At 33.7% G+C, this 17,429-nt stretch overlaps 1 protein-coding gene across 1 annotated transcript in view; it reads left to right on the top strand.

Moving 5' to 3' along the window:
- LOC115238929 (protein O-mannosyl-transferase TMTC1-like) overlaps positions 1–2,279 on the top strand; it is a 131,445-nt gene extending 129,166 nt beyond the window's left edge. The window contains exon 15 of the mRNA XM_029813125.1: positions 925–2,279. Coding sequence (XP_029668985.1) covers positions 925–1,110 — 186 coding nt within the window. The 3' untranslated portion in view covers positions 1,111–2,279. The remainder of the gene's footprint in view (positions 1–924) is intronic.
- Positions 2,280–17,429: the final 15,150 nt, after the last annotated feature.

Below are 17,429 nucleotides of genomic sequence, written 5' to 3'. Positions count from 1 at the left end.
CGTTAAAACTTGCGCATTTAAGCACACATTGTCCTTTTACCGTTTTGTATGAACTAAATCGCTTTTATAATTATCACGTGCCTATAATAATTGTGAAAGTATTCTTTTGCATTTATAAACCAATTTCAAAGATAATCGGATATATTTCTGAAGTCACGCAATCAAAAAAATGCAATCTCTACATTTTTATTTAAAAATTAATATATATACAAAAGAATCCATATAGACATATGCATATAATTTTAAATTGTGATTATATATAATTATAAGCCATCGTGACGTGACAGATTTGGAATCATTAATTTCTACATTGATAGACAAAAAAAAAAACAAATTATATTTAAAGGTAAAAATGTGTTTAAATATTGTAAAATATTTTTGTTCTCCATTATTTCGCTTACTTTATACATTAAATAAATTCGTGTAGAAAGCAGAATTAAAGGCATTGCCATAGATATCTGTGTATTACGTATATACGTGCAAAAGTAGCGTCAGCCGTAGCTGGAAACATGACGTGCACAGTAAGTAAAGTTTGCTAAAGTTTCATAATTTTGAAACTGCATTTAGTTCAACTAGAAACTTGTGCGTTCAAACTGATATTCGCCATTAATACTCTCATCGCTATTCAAAAGCGATAGCACTGATTAACTAAAGCATTTTATTATTACCATTTACTATTTAACTCTTTCTCTCTCAACTATATATCCCTACAACAACCGTGTCATATTACAGTCAATATTAATTTAGTATGTATATAATAATGCTTTGTTCTCTCTCTCAAAGCAATTTACATTTATCCTAACTCTAGAGTATAGTCATACACAATCAGACGCAGAAATTATCATCCATACGCATACATTGATAATCAGCAAATCACAGAGAGGTCGCAAATTCCGCTCGAGCATAGGTAATTGTCTGTTGTAGGAGAATGGATGTTCGAGACCGCGCGTAGCCAGTGTGTCGGTGCAGCTCGAACAAGACAGCAACAAGTCGGAGCAGCTGCAGCGAGCGCCGCGTTGCAACGTGCGCACTTGCAGACAGCCAAGAAAAGGGAAGGCGAGGGTGACCGCGCCAACCCTGCTCGTACAGAATTTCCTGGAGACACTTTAGTCCACGCCAATCGGGAAAACGGCTTTGTCTCCTGTTCGTTCATCAGATGATAATCGGTCGTGGAAGATGAAGAGAGGAGTGCAGTTCTAACCGTAGCAGCCTCCGTGATGATCGTCAGCGACGAAGAGAGTCCTATTATAGCGGAATGCCTGAATATTTTTCGTATGCCGTGTTTGTGTGTTATCTGGGACCGCAAGCTCGACCTGTCGCAGATCATTCATGATATCGAAACGGAGGAAGGTATGCATGTATCATTGTTATAGTTTATATATGTATCCTGGCGTTCTTCGTGGCATCCTGGTTATATCGTCGATCGGATAACGATGGTCGCGATCTCTTCAAAAATAACGTCGCTGACGGGAATAAAAAGAGAAAAAGAAAAACACAAATGCCTGCCCTGTAGATAATTTTGCGGCTTTGAATGTAAACAAAACGTTTTAAAATTGAATAACCGTTCAGGCCAGGACAAATGACAATGTGTGCAATGATGAGAATTGAATGCTAGCATTAAACTCCTTGAAAATTATTTTGCCACTTTTAAATTTATCATAAGGATACTTAACGAGAGAGGACCAAGGGAGATTCGAGCGAATAACTGTGTGCGACATACTAAGCGGAGTTTCTCGCGTGTCGATTAAACGCATAATCAAGATATATGATATAAAATCATGTGCGTCCAGCATGTGTCTGTCTACACTTTCGAAACGGGATAATTGTAATTGGTAATATAGTTACATGTAGTATGACGTATTTCTATAAATATTTGCTGTATCTCGTGTGTGCTTTCAACGTTTTTTATGATGTCTGTTTCGATGAAGTGATAAAACTGTCATGTTATACATATACACAGCTTTTTATTAAACAATATCAGAGAAAAAAATTGAAAATTATATTTGTGAAAAATATTTTGACGAAAGAATTTCAGTGAGTAATTTAGCAAAACTATATAATCATCAAGAGAGAAAAATATTTAATATGTAAACTAATATTATCATGTCTCAAAAATATATAAATAATTCCCTTGTCACAAGGGGAATTCATTATCAGGGGTCTGCTTGAGAACATAATATGAGTACATAATTTTTATTAGCAATATACACGATAAAGATTGAACATTCATCGAGATATACATTATATTTTTTCTGCCGCTTATGTCAACGATGGTAAAAAAAAAAAAAAAAAAAAAAAAAAAAAGAACGAGAAATTGTAACGCCAAATTTTATTTTACTGTCATGACAATGACAGTGTGTAGCACAATACTCTAGATGAATATATATATATATAAATATATACTTTTAAGAATCTTTCTCGGATCATTCTTTGTGTGCCTCTCTCGTAGAAACGCAATTTTACGCACGTAAATACACGGTGCCAATACTAGGGTAATGAATGTACCACTAATCTGCGGCGTTTGGTATGGCTTTTGTATATGGAAAAAAAACAGAAACAATTTTTTTTCAAAGAGATATACATTCTTCGATGAGCTTGGTATGGCAACGTTATGCTGCAAGTACATCGTAAAGAAGACAGTGAGTAAAGCTTCTTTCAAAATTTATTAATTTATTATAAAAGCAATTAATTACAGTATAAAAACTTATACATGTATGTAATCAGCATTTAATTACTGCTCTATAGAATATTTTGATGTTTAAAGTTAAATGAGTTTAGAGTTAAATGATTAATATCAAAATTATATATAACTACACAATAATTAATATAAAACTGTCTAGAGGTTAAATAAAATATTGTTGATAACTATTTTTGGCAGTTTGCAAAATCGATAGATTTGTTGCAATTAATAATTTATTACATAACTAGCAAAATAAATAAAATTTAATTTATTTCCCATTAACGTAATATGATAAATTTTTGTTATCTGCACGTCGCTTTACGAGTACTTGCAAAACTTTGCCAAAAATTATGAAGACCAATGTACATACCTGTATACAGAAAAAAAATATGTTACATCGAAAATTTTGGCGATGTTGCTTATTAAACTTCTCTACTATAAATTATTGTCATGTGTAATATTATTATAACAAACTCGAATAAATACATTTTGGCCATCTGGTTACAACGGCCTATGGTACTTTGCAGAACACTGCGGATAGTGGGAAAAAATGCAACGAAACGTGGAGATGAGAATGAAACATGAGATCTAAACTATAATGGTGTATGGAAATGGCAATGCATATGTATGAAGTTATATTTTCAGTTATTATACCGTTCTTTCCACGGTTTTTGTTTGATATCCGCAGAGCAGGGATATTTTTATTTGAATATTTCTTTTTAATATTGTTAATGTTGAATAAAATACCTACAAAATTTTTTGCTTTAATTACACCAGAAAATTAGAACATTTCTTTCTCAATCATACTTAATGTTTTTAAAATTATATTTTATAAAGAAAGTTAAATATATATATTTAAATTTTGTATTATATTATATTTTATACATAACGTTTGATTAATTGTAGAAGAATTTAATTAAAAAAGTTAATGTAATAAAATTATACGTTAATCGGCCAGCGTCAGTCAGAATTGCATAAATTTTGCACAATATATCATATTATCATTACAATCAGGAGATGAAAAATCTCAAGCTTTCCCGTAAGAACCGTACGGATGAAGCTAAAATAGAGGATCATAGGAGAGTTGCTCATTAGCTAAGGTAAGAAACAAAATACTTGCAAGTTAATACGTTTAATACGATAAATGGAAGTGAGCCGAGTATTCTATTTTTCGTACACTTAAGCCTTAGGCATTTTCCCAATTTTAAAGAAAATAAGCATTTAGCACCACGTATATTTCATTATAAATTCCTTGAGGTAGTATAGCTGCATAAATAAAATTATATTATCGCCATGACAAATACAAATTTATATTAGTGAAAACAATTTTGTGATATTTCGTAATGGTCGAACGTCGAAAAAGTGGAACTTACATACACACATTTAATTATTTAAAAATAATTCTTAATTCATATAGCATATAGGAATTGAGCCCCGTACCATTCATATAAGTAAACGTCAGCAAATAGATTCAATTGCAACATCTTTCATTTTTACCATGTATGTATATATAACAGTCTTCTTATTAGGACGTTTGGCCGATCGACAAATCCAATTTCTGATTAGTATTATCATTATACGAACGAAATTAACGGGTAGAATGTCAACAAGAGCTTAGCGTTATCCGCTCAATAGCAGACGATGACAAAAGCTCTCTTTAAAAGGAATACAAAATTGAAAAATTTGCGGTATTGATATGCAAATTCGGTACCAGAAATTGTACGCGGGCCGTGTATAATTAGCCGCAATTTGATTAGTCTAGGTTACAACTTGATAGACTAGTTTGTATATCTAATTACGATATGTTATTACTCATATTTATTGTGAATACAACAACTATAAATTATCATAATAAAGTGTATGTTTATACATATACCTATATATGTTTGATTTATATGCTGGCATCCGACCATCGCTAATATTAGCGTTTCCAGACTACCTACACCTACATATAATCAATTATCCAGTTTTCCCCGGTTTAATTATGGTCGTCCGGCCAAAATTGCGGTTTCATTGACCAAGCTACAGTAAATTTACAGATCTCCCTTCCTTTCACAAGTTTGGCAAGAATAGATCGACAAACTTTAGCTAGGGAGAGCTAACATAACTATAATTTTCATTAAGTGCGTAACGTGTTTGTTATCGCAAACGTGATAATAGATCGCAATAGCTATGGGTATATACTTACTAAAATCATTCATTTAGTATCGTTTATCGCCATTATTTTTAATGATTTGTAAAAAAAGAACTGTGCTTTTATTTTTATACCATACAAATATTTTTATTTGAGTAAATTACTTACATCAATTATATGGCGCGCGGGCATTTGACTTATTTAAATAAATTTCAAGTGCCGTTTAAATAAATTTTTATCTTATTACAAAGTCTGAGCGTGCATAAGACATTTTTATAACAAAATAATAACCTTTGCCGAGCGAAAGAAATAGTTACACGCGACTCATTTCATGATGAACGAATATACGTGTGCATTTGGTCGGTACATACATATCTGAGCAAATCTACTGTGCGCAGATGATTTTGAAGAGTCTCTGGCATTATGTTTAGTTCACAATGAGCGCGTACTTGCACTCTCACCCCATAGTCGGCAATGCCTGGAAATAATGGAGCCCGCCGCAATGCAGAATTTCGGTGCCCGGTAAGTATCGTGTAATTTTAACGGTAATTGCTGGCGGTTTAAACGTTCCGCACTTGAAATAGCCCTTATTCCGCCATTGCTGTGAGATGTCGACATAAAGGGTGAATAAAGATTGACATTTTGAATTTTATATTATATTGTCACAAATATTTTTGTTTGCTATGTGTTTCGTCATCTATTTAAAAAAGCGCTATTTACATAGTAGCATCTCTCAACTTAAGATAATTTTCTTACGTCGAGAAACTTTCTATGCACGACCTCGGATAATATTTTGTAAAAGGAATTGTATGATCATGCTGCGCGCATTTTAGTCACGTAGAGTTAATAAATTGCTCCTTACCGGAATCTTTGAACCCGCGTAAATTTCTTCTTTCGTTAGAACGTTCTTCCGTGCCATTAGAAACACGTACCGACTCTATAGGCAGTGACAATTATTTATTTATTTTCTTTTTTACTTTACGTTTGATTGATTCGTATATAGCTCCACAACTCACTGCTTTTATAGCAAGATATGCGAAAGCATCCATAAATGCATTGTGCACCGAGCCGAGAGTTTGATTTACATTGCGCGAAAGTCGGCTATCACGTTTTCGATAGGCGGATTTGCCGATAATGGCACACGGATCTGCATGATCCGGGAGCCACGTGGGAATACGAATCCGGACATTATCCTGGCGCATCGTGACAGCTCGGTAACCCAGAACGGATGAATGTACGTCCCGTTGCATCAAGTGCGGTTACGTGATCTGTATTCGCCCAACGTCCTGGGAACGACGAGGGCCATGCTTTCCCCATGTCTAATGAATCCTTTGCCTAAAGCTCCAGATCTTTGAAATGTTGACTGTCCAATGGGATGCAGCCGACAGCTAACATCGATAATTGATATCAAATTCGTGTATGGAGGTAGACAATGGCCATCGATTGAGAATTCGCGCTTCCATGTCGAATATTATGATCTCGATACATCCCCTATACTCGCGTCAGCCGTTAATCTTATCGATATCTCCAAAAATTATCCGATTAAATTATTATTTATATACGGGCGCGATGTTATTTATGCACGCGCTCGCGCGGAATCCTTGACAAGTCGTGCTATTATCTTCGTGTAAAATGGATTTACGTACGAATACAATCGGCCGGTTAAATTAACGACCTTCTACTTTCCATCCTGTACATATATACTCCGTTACATACATATATACTCGTGATGCATCGTCCTTATGATAAAACTCTCCCGGGAAACGTGCACGTGAGCCGGGATAAAGCGTCGCGATATTAAAACGCAACCGCGCACGTATAGGCGTTTATTTTTATTTACCTTACCGGTAAAAAATCCTGTAAATCGCGACGCATTAGAGCCACGTAGGGACAAGTTAGCCATATTGGCGCGAGATGAGGAATCTTGGTACGAGAAGCGCGGATGCGAGAGACACACATATGTACTGCGCGTTCGCCAGCGCGCACTAAGTTATTGCCTTCTTTTATTATCGTAACGTTCCTACGTGTATCGAATACGCACGTTATTTGTCGGCCACTATACCCCCCGAGGATCTTTATTCGCTCGACACCGTTTTATTTCTATCGTAAGGACGAGAGAGTAAACGAGCGAGCGAGCAGACCGAAAAACGACGACGCTTTCCTTTTCCGTCGCAATGATAGCGTCCTGAAAGGTATATGGCAAGAATTTTCAACGCGATGGGTGAAACGCGAATGCAACGTAGAATATATCTGAAAAAATCCGCTCAAAGCTGTCTTATAAATCGATATTTCGGGGAGCCGATTACGATGCCCGAAATGTTTTTGCACGTCGTCAAATGTGCGCAAACATTCGATAAAATAATATGCAATTGTAATTGCGAGGTAAAATTTATTATTTTAACAAAATTTACAATATGCAAATCTATTTTCAATATTAATGTCGATTACATTGCTGTGCTATAAATAAAATTTTGCTAGGCGGTTGTAACAGCGTTTTGTAAACGACCGATTTATTGCTTCATTCTTCCATCTGCGGGGGGATCAGTAGATTTATATAGTAAAAAAATCATACGACTTTAACTTGTAATTGACTTTATACAACTTCGCGTGCAAGCCAATTTGTTAAATTGCATACAAAAATCCGATTAAATCGCCAGTATTTTCGTTGTATGATTCTCTGGGTTTAGTTTATACGTGTCGTATCAAAAAGTCGATTTGGGAAACGAAATTCTATTTTGGTGGATGCGACGAGGATTCACCTCGCTCGAGAAAAGAGCGTTTTATATTCTACCTACGCGTATATCTGTGCACAGCGTTTCGACTGCAAGCGAAGAGGCTGTAGGATTTCAATTTTGTCAGAAAGCAAATATTGTTGCTCGACCATCCGAGTCGAAGATTCTCCTTCTCTCTCGCAACGCTTATTGCGCGGTACGTAAAGTCAAACGTATACAGAACGAAATGGTCAAGGATAAACCGAAGCACGTTAGACGTGGGTGTATCTTCCGAGTTTCTCGCCAGAAGGCTGTCACGTCTTCGCGTAATTAAACTTCCTGGCCCGTCAGAGCTACCTGAGACCCATCCAAACACCGTCTAAGAGCCTGCAGCAACTGCCTTTACACTCCAGATTCAAAGCGCATGTCAAGCGAGGAAAGAGGAACAGATATATATTTCGTAAGGCAGCTTTTAATTTTGCCGTCTCATGAGTTTCGCTGTCGTCGACCGTCTTAGCACTCGTTCGTGTTACGAAAAGTAACCCGATTTTCCTTTGTTCCGCGTTAATTACTAAATGAGCTGAATAATTTTAACGCAAAATATTACACAAAGTTCTCTAATCAAATTTTATCGTGCGCTCCAACCAGCATTATAATTTGGAAGGCTTTGTTATCTTGGTACACAGAAGCTTTGCATAGTTAAATTAATCGAATATTACATTATCAACGGAATAAATTAATAAAATAGATAAATCAATGGCTATTCTTTTCTCTTTACTTTGCAGGAAACTAAAATTCAATACAAAGAATTATTTAATTATAAAGAAATATTAGTATGTATTAGATTTAATTTTTTAATAATTTAAATTTCTTGCATTTTTATGAATATATCTCATGTGAAAGTATCGGTTTTATGGATAATAGAGATTCAAAATCGGAAAAAAACGACAAAAAAATTACTGATAATATAAGATATCGTGTATATGTCATACATATTGGAAATATGAGAAAAAAATCGCTGCAATTGCAGAGGATTCGAAGAGGAAAATGCCAGTACGCTAATGAGCCGTTAATGGTAAATAAATGGACCAGCAAGCTCGCCTGCATTGCACCAGCCCGTGGGATGTGACGTCAGCTCTACGTCACCGTTGATTAATGAGCGAGCTTTGTTCCTGCCGAGGTCAATTACATCCAACCCATCCCCGGTCTTATCCTTTCTATGAATTCACGACTGGAAGCTGCGCCTTTTGATCTAATTTTTTTTTTTTTTTTTTGGTACGACAGAAGCGTGCATGCGCGTCTACACAAAGAGGAATATATCTCGTTTAAAAAAGCAAGAAACGCTTTATATATAATATGCTCGCAGGTTTATGCGCGAAATAGATTAGCTTAACAAAAGATTATATTTAAATTGCAATTTGTTATCTTGATTTTTATTAAATATATATATTTTTAACAGAAAATAATATTATTTATCTATTTATATGAATGTAAATTTTACACGATGTTAAAAAGTATTCTACTTTTTAATTCATTAGATTTCTATAACTCTTTAACTACTACTACAATAAATCGTCTTGTAATGTGTTACAAATAATATTCATGTATGTGTATCCGTAATTTGTTGACCCGTTTAAAGATTTGACAGAAAAGTTTATTGCTACGTGAGAGCTCTTAAAAGCTCGATCACTGGGTTAGCAGGTAAAAGTTTTACGTAGAAGTTGTGGACATGTTAAAGCGAAGTGTATTCACCCATCGATCTTAGACTTTCGTACAAGCCGCGGTTGGATCGAGAAAAATGAGTCTTTGTGAGTGTAGGTGCAGCGACGCTGTTTGCGGTTAAGAATGGCGAAAAGAGCGAGAAACGAGAAAGGAAGAGGAAAGTTACCGCGTTAGGTAGCCATGGTAGCGGATGAGATTGCAAAAGCGTTTCATCGGGGTGTAAATCGATCGATATAAGTTCCAGTCGGTTCGTTCTGATTCTACGAGAATAATATTCTTGGAACGAAATATCGATTCCGGATGATATAGAAAGTGTAGCAAAAAAAAAGTTATTAAGCGCAAAATAATTTTGAAATAATAATTGAATTAAATGGAAATAAAATGGCAAAAAAAAAAACGTTTTCTCTTTTTTATAAAAATACGAAATTAGCGTTTCCATATACGTACTAATGATGAATAACACAACTAGATAATTTTCTGCAAAATTAACATACTGTACTTCACCGGAGTAATTTCTATATACCGGAATTTTGTGGTACTGTCTCTGTATAACAGTGACATATTACGTAATTTGTCCTTTTATATACCATTTTATTACAATGTTATTTATATCAGGTGATTTCCAGTTCTTATGTTTCTTTACAATAAAGTCTATTCATGGATTTCAATTATTGGCTTTTTCCATAATTTTGTGTAATTATTGTCCATATTATGTAATATAACTCTGTTATTTCTTCTTTATAAATTTTCTCTTTTTTTTGAAAATCATGGTTTTGTATTTCTTTTTATACATTTATATTGATTCTTTTTATCCCAATTGCTGCATTTGTACTACAACTGCTGCATATGTCCGTTATGTTGATTTATACCTTTTTTCATGCCCATTGTAATTTATATATATAAATTTATATATAAAATTTTTAACTTTATTCTATAAATTTAATTACACTTTAATAAACAAATCTAAAAAAAAGGTTTCATATTTCAACTCCTATATCAATTCAAACTGTTAGCGTATTTATCTAACACTTTAGACTTTACATTCTTATTTTATTATTTCTTTTTCGTTCTTCCACTGGCACCAGAAAGAACGTAATCTGGTTTCGATAAGCCCTTTACCTGAGACATGCAGTGTACAGAGCCGCTGAAAATTCGATAGAACAAACTCGCTATACAACTCTTTGGTACTGAAGGATGAATCTTGGACAAGTTATCGTGTCCGGGTATAGGCATGGCAGCCATCAAAGTTTTGCAATGTGAAATCGCCGTGGGAACGTCGAAACGACCCAAGCAGGAAGCGTGAAATTCGCACGACAGATTTCCTCTCGAGACTCACTGCTGTCAGAGAATATACTCAAGATCAGAAGCTAGTTAGAAAATTGGTAGAATTCGATTTTCCGCGGAATAAATATTAAAACAAATATAACAATCAATAATTTCATGTGCAACCGGTTAATCTAAGTGACAACTAAAATATAACGATAATGCATTGTTTATTTCATTAAAAAATATTTTTTAGTATTTAATTAGTAAAAAAATATATTTGGGGTAATTAAGAAAATGTTCAGATTATTATTTTTTATTACGTTGACTTCTATTAAAAAGTGAATAGATTATGACGGATGTATATTTAATATTGCATCGATGTGCAAATAAAATTTTACGATGTATGGTTGCAATTTTGAGCTTGGTCAAGTTTCGGAGGTATTTTGAAGGCAACGTCATAAAATATAAGCATTTCCCATCTATTCGCGCAATATTGAAATGCTTTTCAATGCAAAACGGAATTCGCCCGTTTCCAAACGACAAGTATCTGCTTTGCTCAGCCAAGTAAAAAAATTGGCAACATCTGCGTCGCACTTGTTATTTCCACGTTATGATCCGTGCTTCTCGACTTTATTGGCAATTGCGTAGATATGCAATTTTAATTAAATTTATGAAAATTGCATCAAGAAGTGCTTTATTATTATTGATTTTATCAGAGACTATGTCTATATCAATAATATTCCTGTAAGAGAGGAAGAAGAAGAGAGAATGTGAATAATTCAAGACGATATCATACTTCTTTCAAGATTCAATTAATATCTCCAAAATTGTTTTCTTCTTTTTTCTCTCAATTCCTCAATAATAAGCATCTTTGTTTTATCAAATGAACGGGCAAGAAATGCAAGGTGCGGGATCAGAAACAACATTTCCAATATATCTCTCTATGCACAAAATAAAAAAAGCCACGATAATCCAATAAATTTTTTATTTTATACTCATTGTCAGTTTAAAATTTGGTTACACAATAGACATATGTATACGCCGTAACTCAAGTTATTGTCTCGCGTGCAGTATCTCTCCAGTTGACGAAAGCACCGCTAAGTAAACGTCACGCGTAAACGCAATCAACGTTAACTTTGTACGTAACCCGCGCTAATGTAAGTCTAAGCGGACAACTAAAGAGAGAAGGAGGCCTCTCGCAAATTCTCGAAAGGAATTACTTCCGACTACTGTGATCGGCGCTTGCAGACGCAGTTAGTTTAGACGGTGTATTAACGGCCGCAACATTGATTGCATCCGTTCTTCGTATCTATTTGCGCCGTTGGCATTAATTCAATGACGACCGCAGCAAAATCGAGTGCGCTGTGTAGTACTGGCTCGTACGCGTTCGCGAACCTACCGTGCCATAAAATTCGGCAATCACGTGCTCAACAGGCATAAATTCCGATAATATTCTTTAATTGATTTTTGTTTTGAGATATGTTGGATAATTAATTAACGTCTGCAATTTAATGCTAGAGAATGATTTATCCTCGACACTTAGCATTTATGAGGTCAATAATCATGTTTTATGAGGTCAATAATCATGATATATATTTTTGAGGGGGGAGATATTTTAAAATAAATTTATGTACCTTTGCAAGAGATAATTCTCACAAACAGCACGTATATCTCATTCGTATCTGCGTAAAAGCAAGGCACTTGATATTTTCCGGTATAATATTTAACAGTGCATCACATATTTGCGTAAAAATATATCACATAGCATACACATACGTATACATGTAAAATAATAAATATTTATTCAGATGAAAATATATAAAGCACGCAACAGCAATCGATAAATGTGCAAATATGGAGTGTTTACATATCTCCATGATATAGTTTTGTTAATGAAAATTCATCGTTAAATGATCACTTTCATTAGCATGCATTATTTTTGTTGTAACGCGTTAAGTAATTATCACTCTAACTGCGTAGGCTATACCAATTTGTACCTACTTACGCGAGTATGTCTATAATGGGGAATCACGTCGGCGTTAGATACTGCAAATAATATTCGACAGTCACTACATTTGGAGTATTTGCTTATGGACATGTAAATTGCTATGGAGTGGAGTTCGCATGCTCGCGTTTACCGTTTAAATACCTTTGCAAGTGACGTAGTAGACGTTCATCACGTATTCACGTGTGTACAAAAACATTTTGACATGCAAACCATATAAAAACATGATTTTTCCGTTTAAAGCGTGTTGCACATTATACGTAGCGTCACAAGCAAATAATATTAAATATTCTTATATACGTTTTAAATATCGGCAGGAGTTTGATTTTACGACGATCAGTGTATATTGTTTAATTTAAAATTTACCTGCTCTCTGCTCACTGCTCATATACCCCGATAATCGCTAGCGTTTAGAAAAGGAATTTGACAGAGCGTTTCGCACACTACTACATTACTGTTCAAGTGTTGTACAAATGATAACAAGACCGTAGCATGTAAACAATAGAATGCTATACGCCGCCAAGGCCGCATACCATGTTATTGATAATTTGCTACTGAAATATTGTACATATTATAAAATATATATATGCAAAATATATTTAATTATATATACATATATATATATAACAACACTTTAATTTAATTTTAGATTTAATTAAATTGAATATTATAAATTACAAATTTTATTTGACATAACAAATTTTAAAAATTAAATTAGTAATTAATATTAAGTTTTTGCTATCAAAAAATCAACTATAATTTTTTTGTATCAATTATTAAGGGGAACGGCAATCTCGCAAGAGGTTTGCTCTATATAAAATACATATATATATATACTATATATATCGTGTGTGAGATAGTAGAAATCCCGACGGGCGACTTTGCCCATGCCAAATGTATTTTAATATTCCATGCGATATTCCGTTTGTGCGCGTCTGGATACAGAGTTAGCAGTTAGAATCGATCGATTAAGCTCGCATAGGCTTTTCGCGAGCACACCTGCCGCAGAGATACAAGCGTACATATAGCGGAGGTCTTGCAAATTTGATGGATCACCCGTGGTAGCGACGCGACGGTGCCACAGTCCCACTCAGGTGATGTTCGCGTGCGGCCTTATAAATTATCGAAAAGATGGGCTATCGTGTTGGCTAATCGAATCGGCGTTGCCACGGTTTGCACAACGGAACAGTGCGTGACACGCTTATCATCATAAACGGACCCCGCAGAACGACACGATAGCGATGATAATATAACCGTGGGTAGGAAATGTGCAGGCACGATTTATGTCAGCCCTAGACAAGCTCGTTACGATTGCGCGGGAATTCTATTAAAATTAACAACAAGTAATCCGCGCGTTTCTGACACGCAGATTATATCTACGCTTCTCTTGTTCGTTTGCTAGTTTAACCACGCAAATCGCGCGTCGGAATCCGTATAAAACATTTTCGAAAATGCAAATTATCATTTGCAATAATTCCGATTTTGTTGCCCCACCCGTAATCTCCCAGTTATCCGACATCAACATAATACCAAAATTCCAAATTCACCTATATATCTCAATGAATAAAGTTTTACTGATTTCATTGCTCCATTTGCAGTAATCCCGATTTTGTTGCTCCTCTTTTAATGCCTGAAAATTACTTTCAATTATTTTACATTATATTTGCATTTATTCGCATCTCATATCTTTTTTTATTTTTCTAATTAGATTGTTAACCTGTTTTTTTTCCGATATTAAGTATAATTGACCGTGTAAGTTAATAAATCATATTATATATTGCATGCGCTGAAAAATTTATTGAACTTCGCGTAAATGAAGCACAACCTAAAGTCTATTGTTCCATACAGTGAATTTTATTCTTTATTATGCTTTTATTGTTTTGTAGAACAATTAAAAAGCCGAGATTCTTTGAAATTCCGTTAAAGTTCATATAATCATTTTATTGTAATTTACTTAGCGTTCCGCATGCAGATATGTTATGACTTCCAAGCGTTGATGATTACAAAATTTTATCGTTCATCAAATGCCTTTAACGAGGCGAAGAGAGAATGATGGATACATTTAATTGCATCGCGTTCGAATAATACATTAAATTAAATTTACAATAGTCAATGGCAAGAGATTTTTTTTCCAAACATTTTGCGTTGTTAGAATTGATCTAAATGGATATAATTGATATCATATTTTCCAATCGTCAGTAAATTCCGCGTAAATGAGACTACGTTATTTAATATTTTCAAATATGTAAGCTCATGTGCGAATGTTCAATATAAAAAAAATATTCATATTAAAACGTTTCGGCTATATTATGTGACTTCATATTGAATTATATTTTATATAATCTTCACCTGTTTTGTATAATTTTCAGATGTACGTTGAATATGAAGAATAAATTAAATATATAGCAAATATATATATAGAATTAATGCGTTGCAATATCGGAAATATTCTATTCTAAAAATAACTGTAAATAATGAAAACAGAATATAAATTCAATTACATATTACAATAGTTTCGAAAGTTATCAGTTCACATATTAGTTCGTCTATTGTTTGTTTTTTTATTAACAGTATACAAATAATATATAATAAAATGATATAAATAATAATACATGAACCGTTTGCATAAGATTGCCGATTGGCATTATTTAAAAAAATTGAGACAAGGAAAGATTAAGCAAAAAAGAAGCAATCCGTGCAATATTCTTCATTTCTCTAAATCTTATCATGAATTTACAGTTTGAGTAATTAGCCGATTAATCGATGCCATCTGCTCCTCTGTATGGATTCGAGAGCAGCGGCGCGGTATTAACGACGCGTGAATCCCCATTTATCGGATAGGCTTGAGACATAATACCCCTCATCTCTCACAGTCTTGGTCGCTCTATCTTGAGGGAGCTTACAATCTCTCTCATCATTTTAACAAAGATGAAATTGGAGAAGGTTCCAGAAATATCAATGCAATGAGTACTTTAGAACGACCTGATCTTTCAATAGCCGCATAACAATGAGGTATTATCATTTCGATAAATTGTTTTTAAAATAATGAGATTGCTAAGTATGTAAAAGTCATTTTATTTATTTGGTAAATATGATAAACTTGGTAAGAATATATTTTATATATATATACATCCGCGCGCGCGCGCGCGTAAAAATATATTTTCTCTCTCCTCTCTCTCTCTCTTTTTCTCTCTTTTCTTCTTCAGTTCTTCATAGACTATTTTTTTTTCTTCCGATGACTTCTCAGTTGAAGCATGTAGATTTATAAGGCTATAATTACAATTTCACTAGCATAAATCATATCTCGAATTAATTGTTCATCGTTGTCTGTTGCAGTTGCAAAGTCTTAATCCTTTGAATGCAGTATACATTTATCAACGTAATCCTCACGATCTTACATTGATGTTTATGTAAATAATTCATTACGAAAAGGGATAGTTAGGAACACGCGACACACACAAACATAATCTATCACATTAATAAATAATCAATATTTTAAAACTAAAATAAGATTTCAATATTATATAATTTATAAAAAAATATTGATATTAACTTTTCTTATTCTTAAGTTAAAAAACGTAACTAGTTTTTCTAGTATCAGAATATGCAGTTGTGTGTTGTGTGTGTGTGTGTGTGTATCTCGAATTATCCTTCATATACTATTTTTGCATAAGATAAATAAATCTGATTATGATTGGCAATGTGCACATATCGCATACATTTATTTCAGCCAGATATTTCTGATTTGCATCTAAATGAATCTAACTCTTTACAGATCGTACATCATTTTTTTGCATGCAGCTTTCTCGGAAGCAATTTATAGCAAATTGTCCCATTGCGAGCCACCAACGGATTAATCAGATAGTCAACGTTTCACTACAATCGTACATACAATTCTCGGAAGCCTATTTCGCATTGTCCATCTAGATCGACGCAAACATTATTCAGAGCCGACAGTCGATTGCGTTCCTATTAGATTTATCGAAATCTTCTTTTAAAACCTTTCAGATAATCATGTTTACTAAAAATCAAATAATAATAATAACTTAAAAAAAGTAATATTCAAATATTTTTTGAATTATAAGGCATATATAAAGCATATTATTTTCGCTATTATTTTAAAGAAAATTGAAAAATTTTGTTTCTTCATGTTTGCGTGTATTGACGTATAGAATGCGTATTGATATATAGAATTCCTCCAATTACAAGACAGAATTCATGACGAGACAAAAATTAAAAAAAATTAATGTTTCTCTAATAAATTCACTCACCGCATATTTTATTGCATGTAAAAAATTTCGGATCAAGCGTAGGCAGGCGAAACAATTAATTGCGCAATAATGCTCAGATTAAAGCGAAATAAAGCCCATTCGTCCAATGATTATATTCGTAAATAAGCGTGATGACGATTATTCAATAAACGATCATGCGATGCACTAGATGACGGCTTTTTAATAGTCGACGGTCTGCATCTGATTGATTATTGAGAATTTCGAACATTTGCATGACTCTGACTAGAATAAACGACGATTGCTGTAACCTGACTGACATTGATTGATGGAATATTTTATTTCGCTACGAGCAGCGAATTATATCTATCCTTGTCGCAGCTCTCTTTCTCCACTTCGTCATTCCATTTCTCTCATTATGCTATCATCAGCTATGACGATTTTATTGAAATGAAATATATTGCTCATGTAACACATTGACATATATAAGAACATGTTTTCGATAAAAAAGAAAACTCTGCATATAATAATAACGTATTCTTTTAAAATTCAAGAATATAATTTTTTGAAAGAGTTACAATATAAAATTTCTTATTCAAGTATCTTGTGTTTGCAAAGCTATGAGTAATAAATAAATGCTTATATGTGACATTAAATGTATAATTTAAATTTATTATAGATT

This window comes from Formica exsecta, unplaced genomic scaffold (assembly GCF_003651465.1).
Source record: "Formica exsecta isolate Colony F162 unplaced genomic scaffold, ASM365146v1 scaffold116, whole genome shotgun sequence".
Lineage (NCBI taxonomy): Eukaryota > Metazoa > Arthropoda > Insecta > Hymenoptera > Formicidae > Formica > Formica exsecta.
Note: the sequence above shows the minus strand (reverse complement) of the source record. Positions and strands in the feature narration are given on the sequence as shown.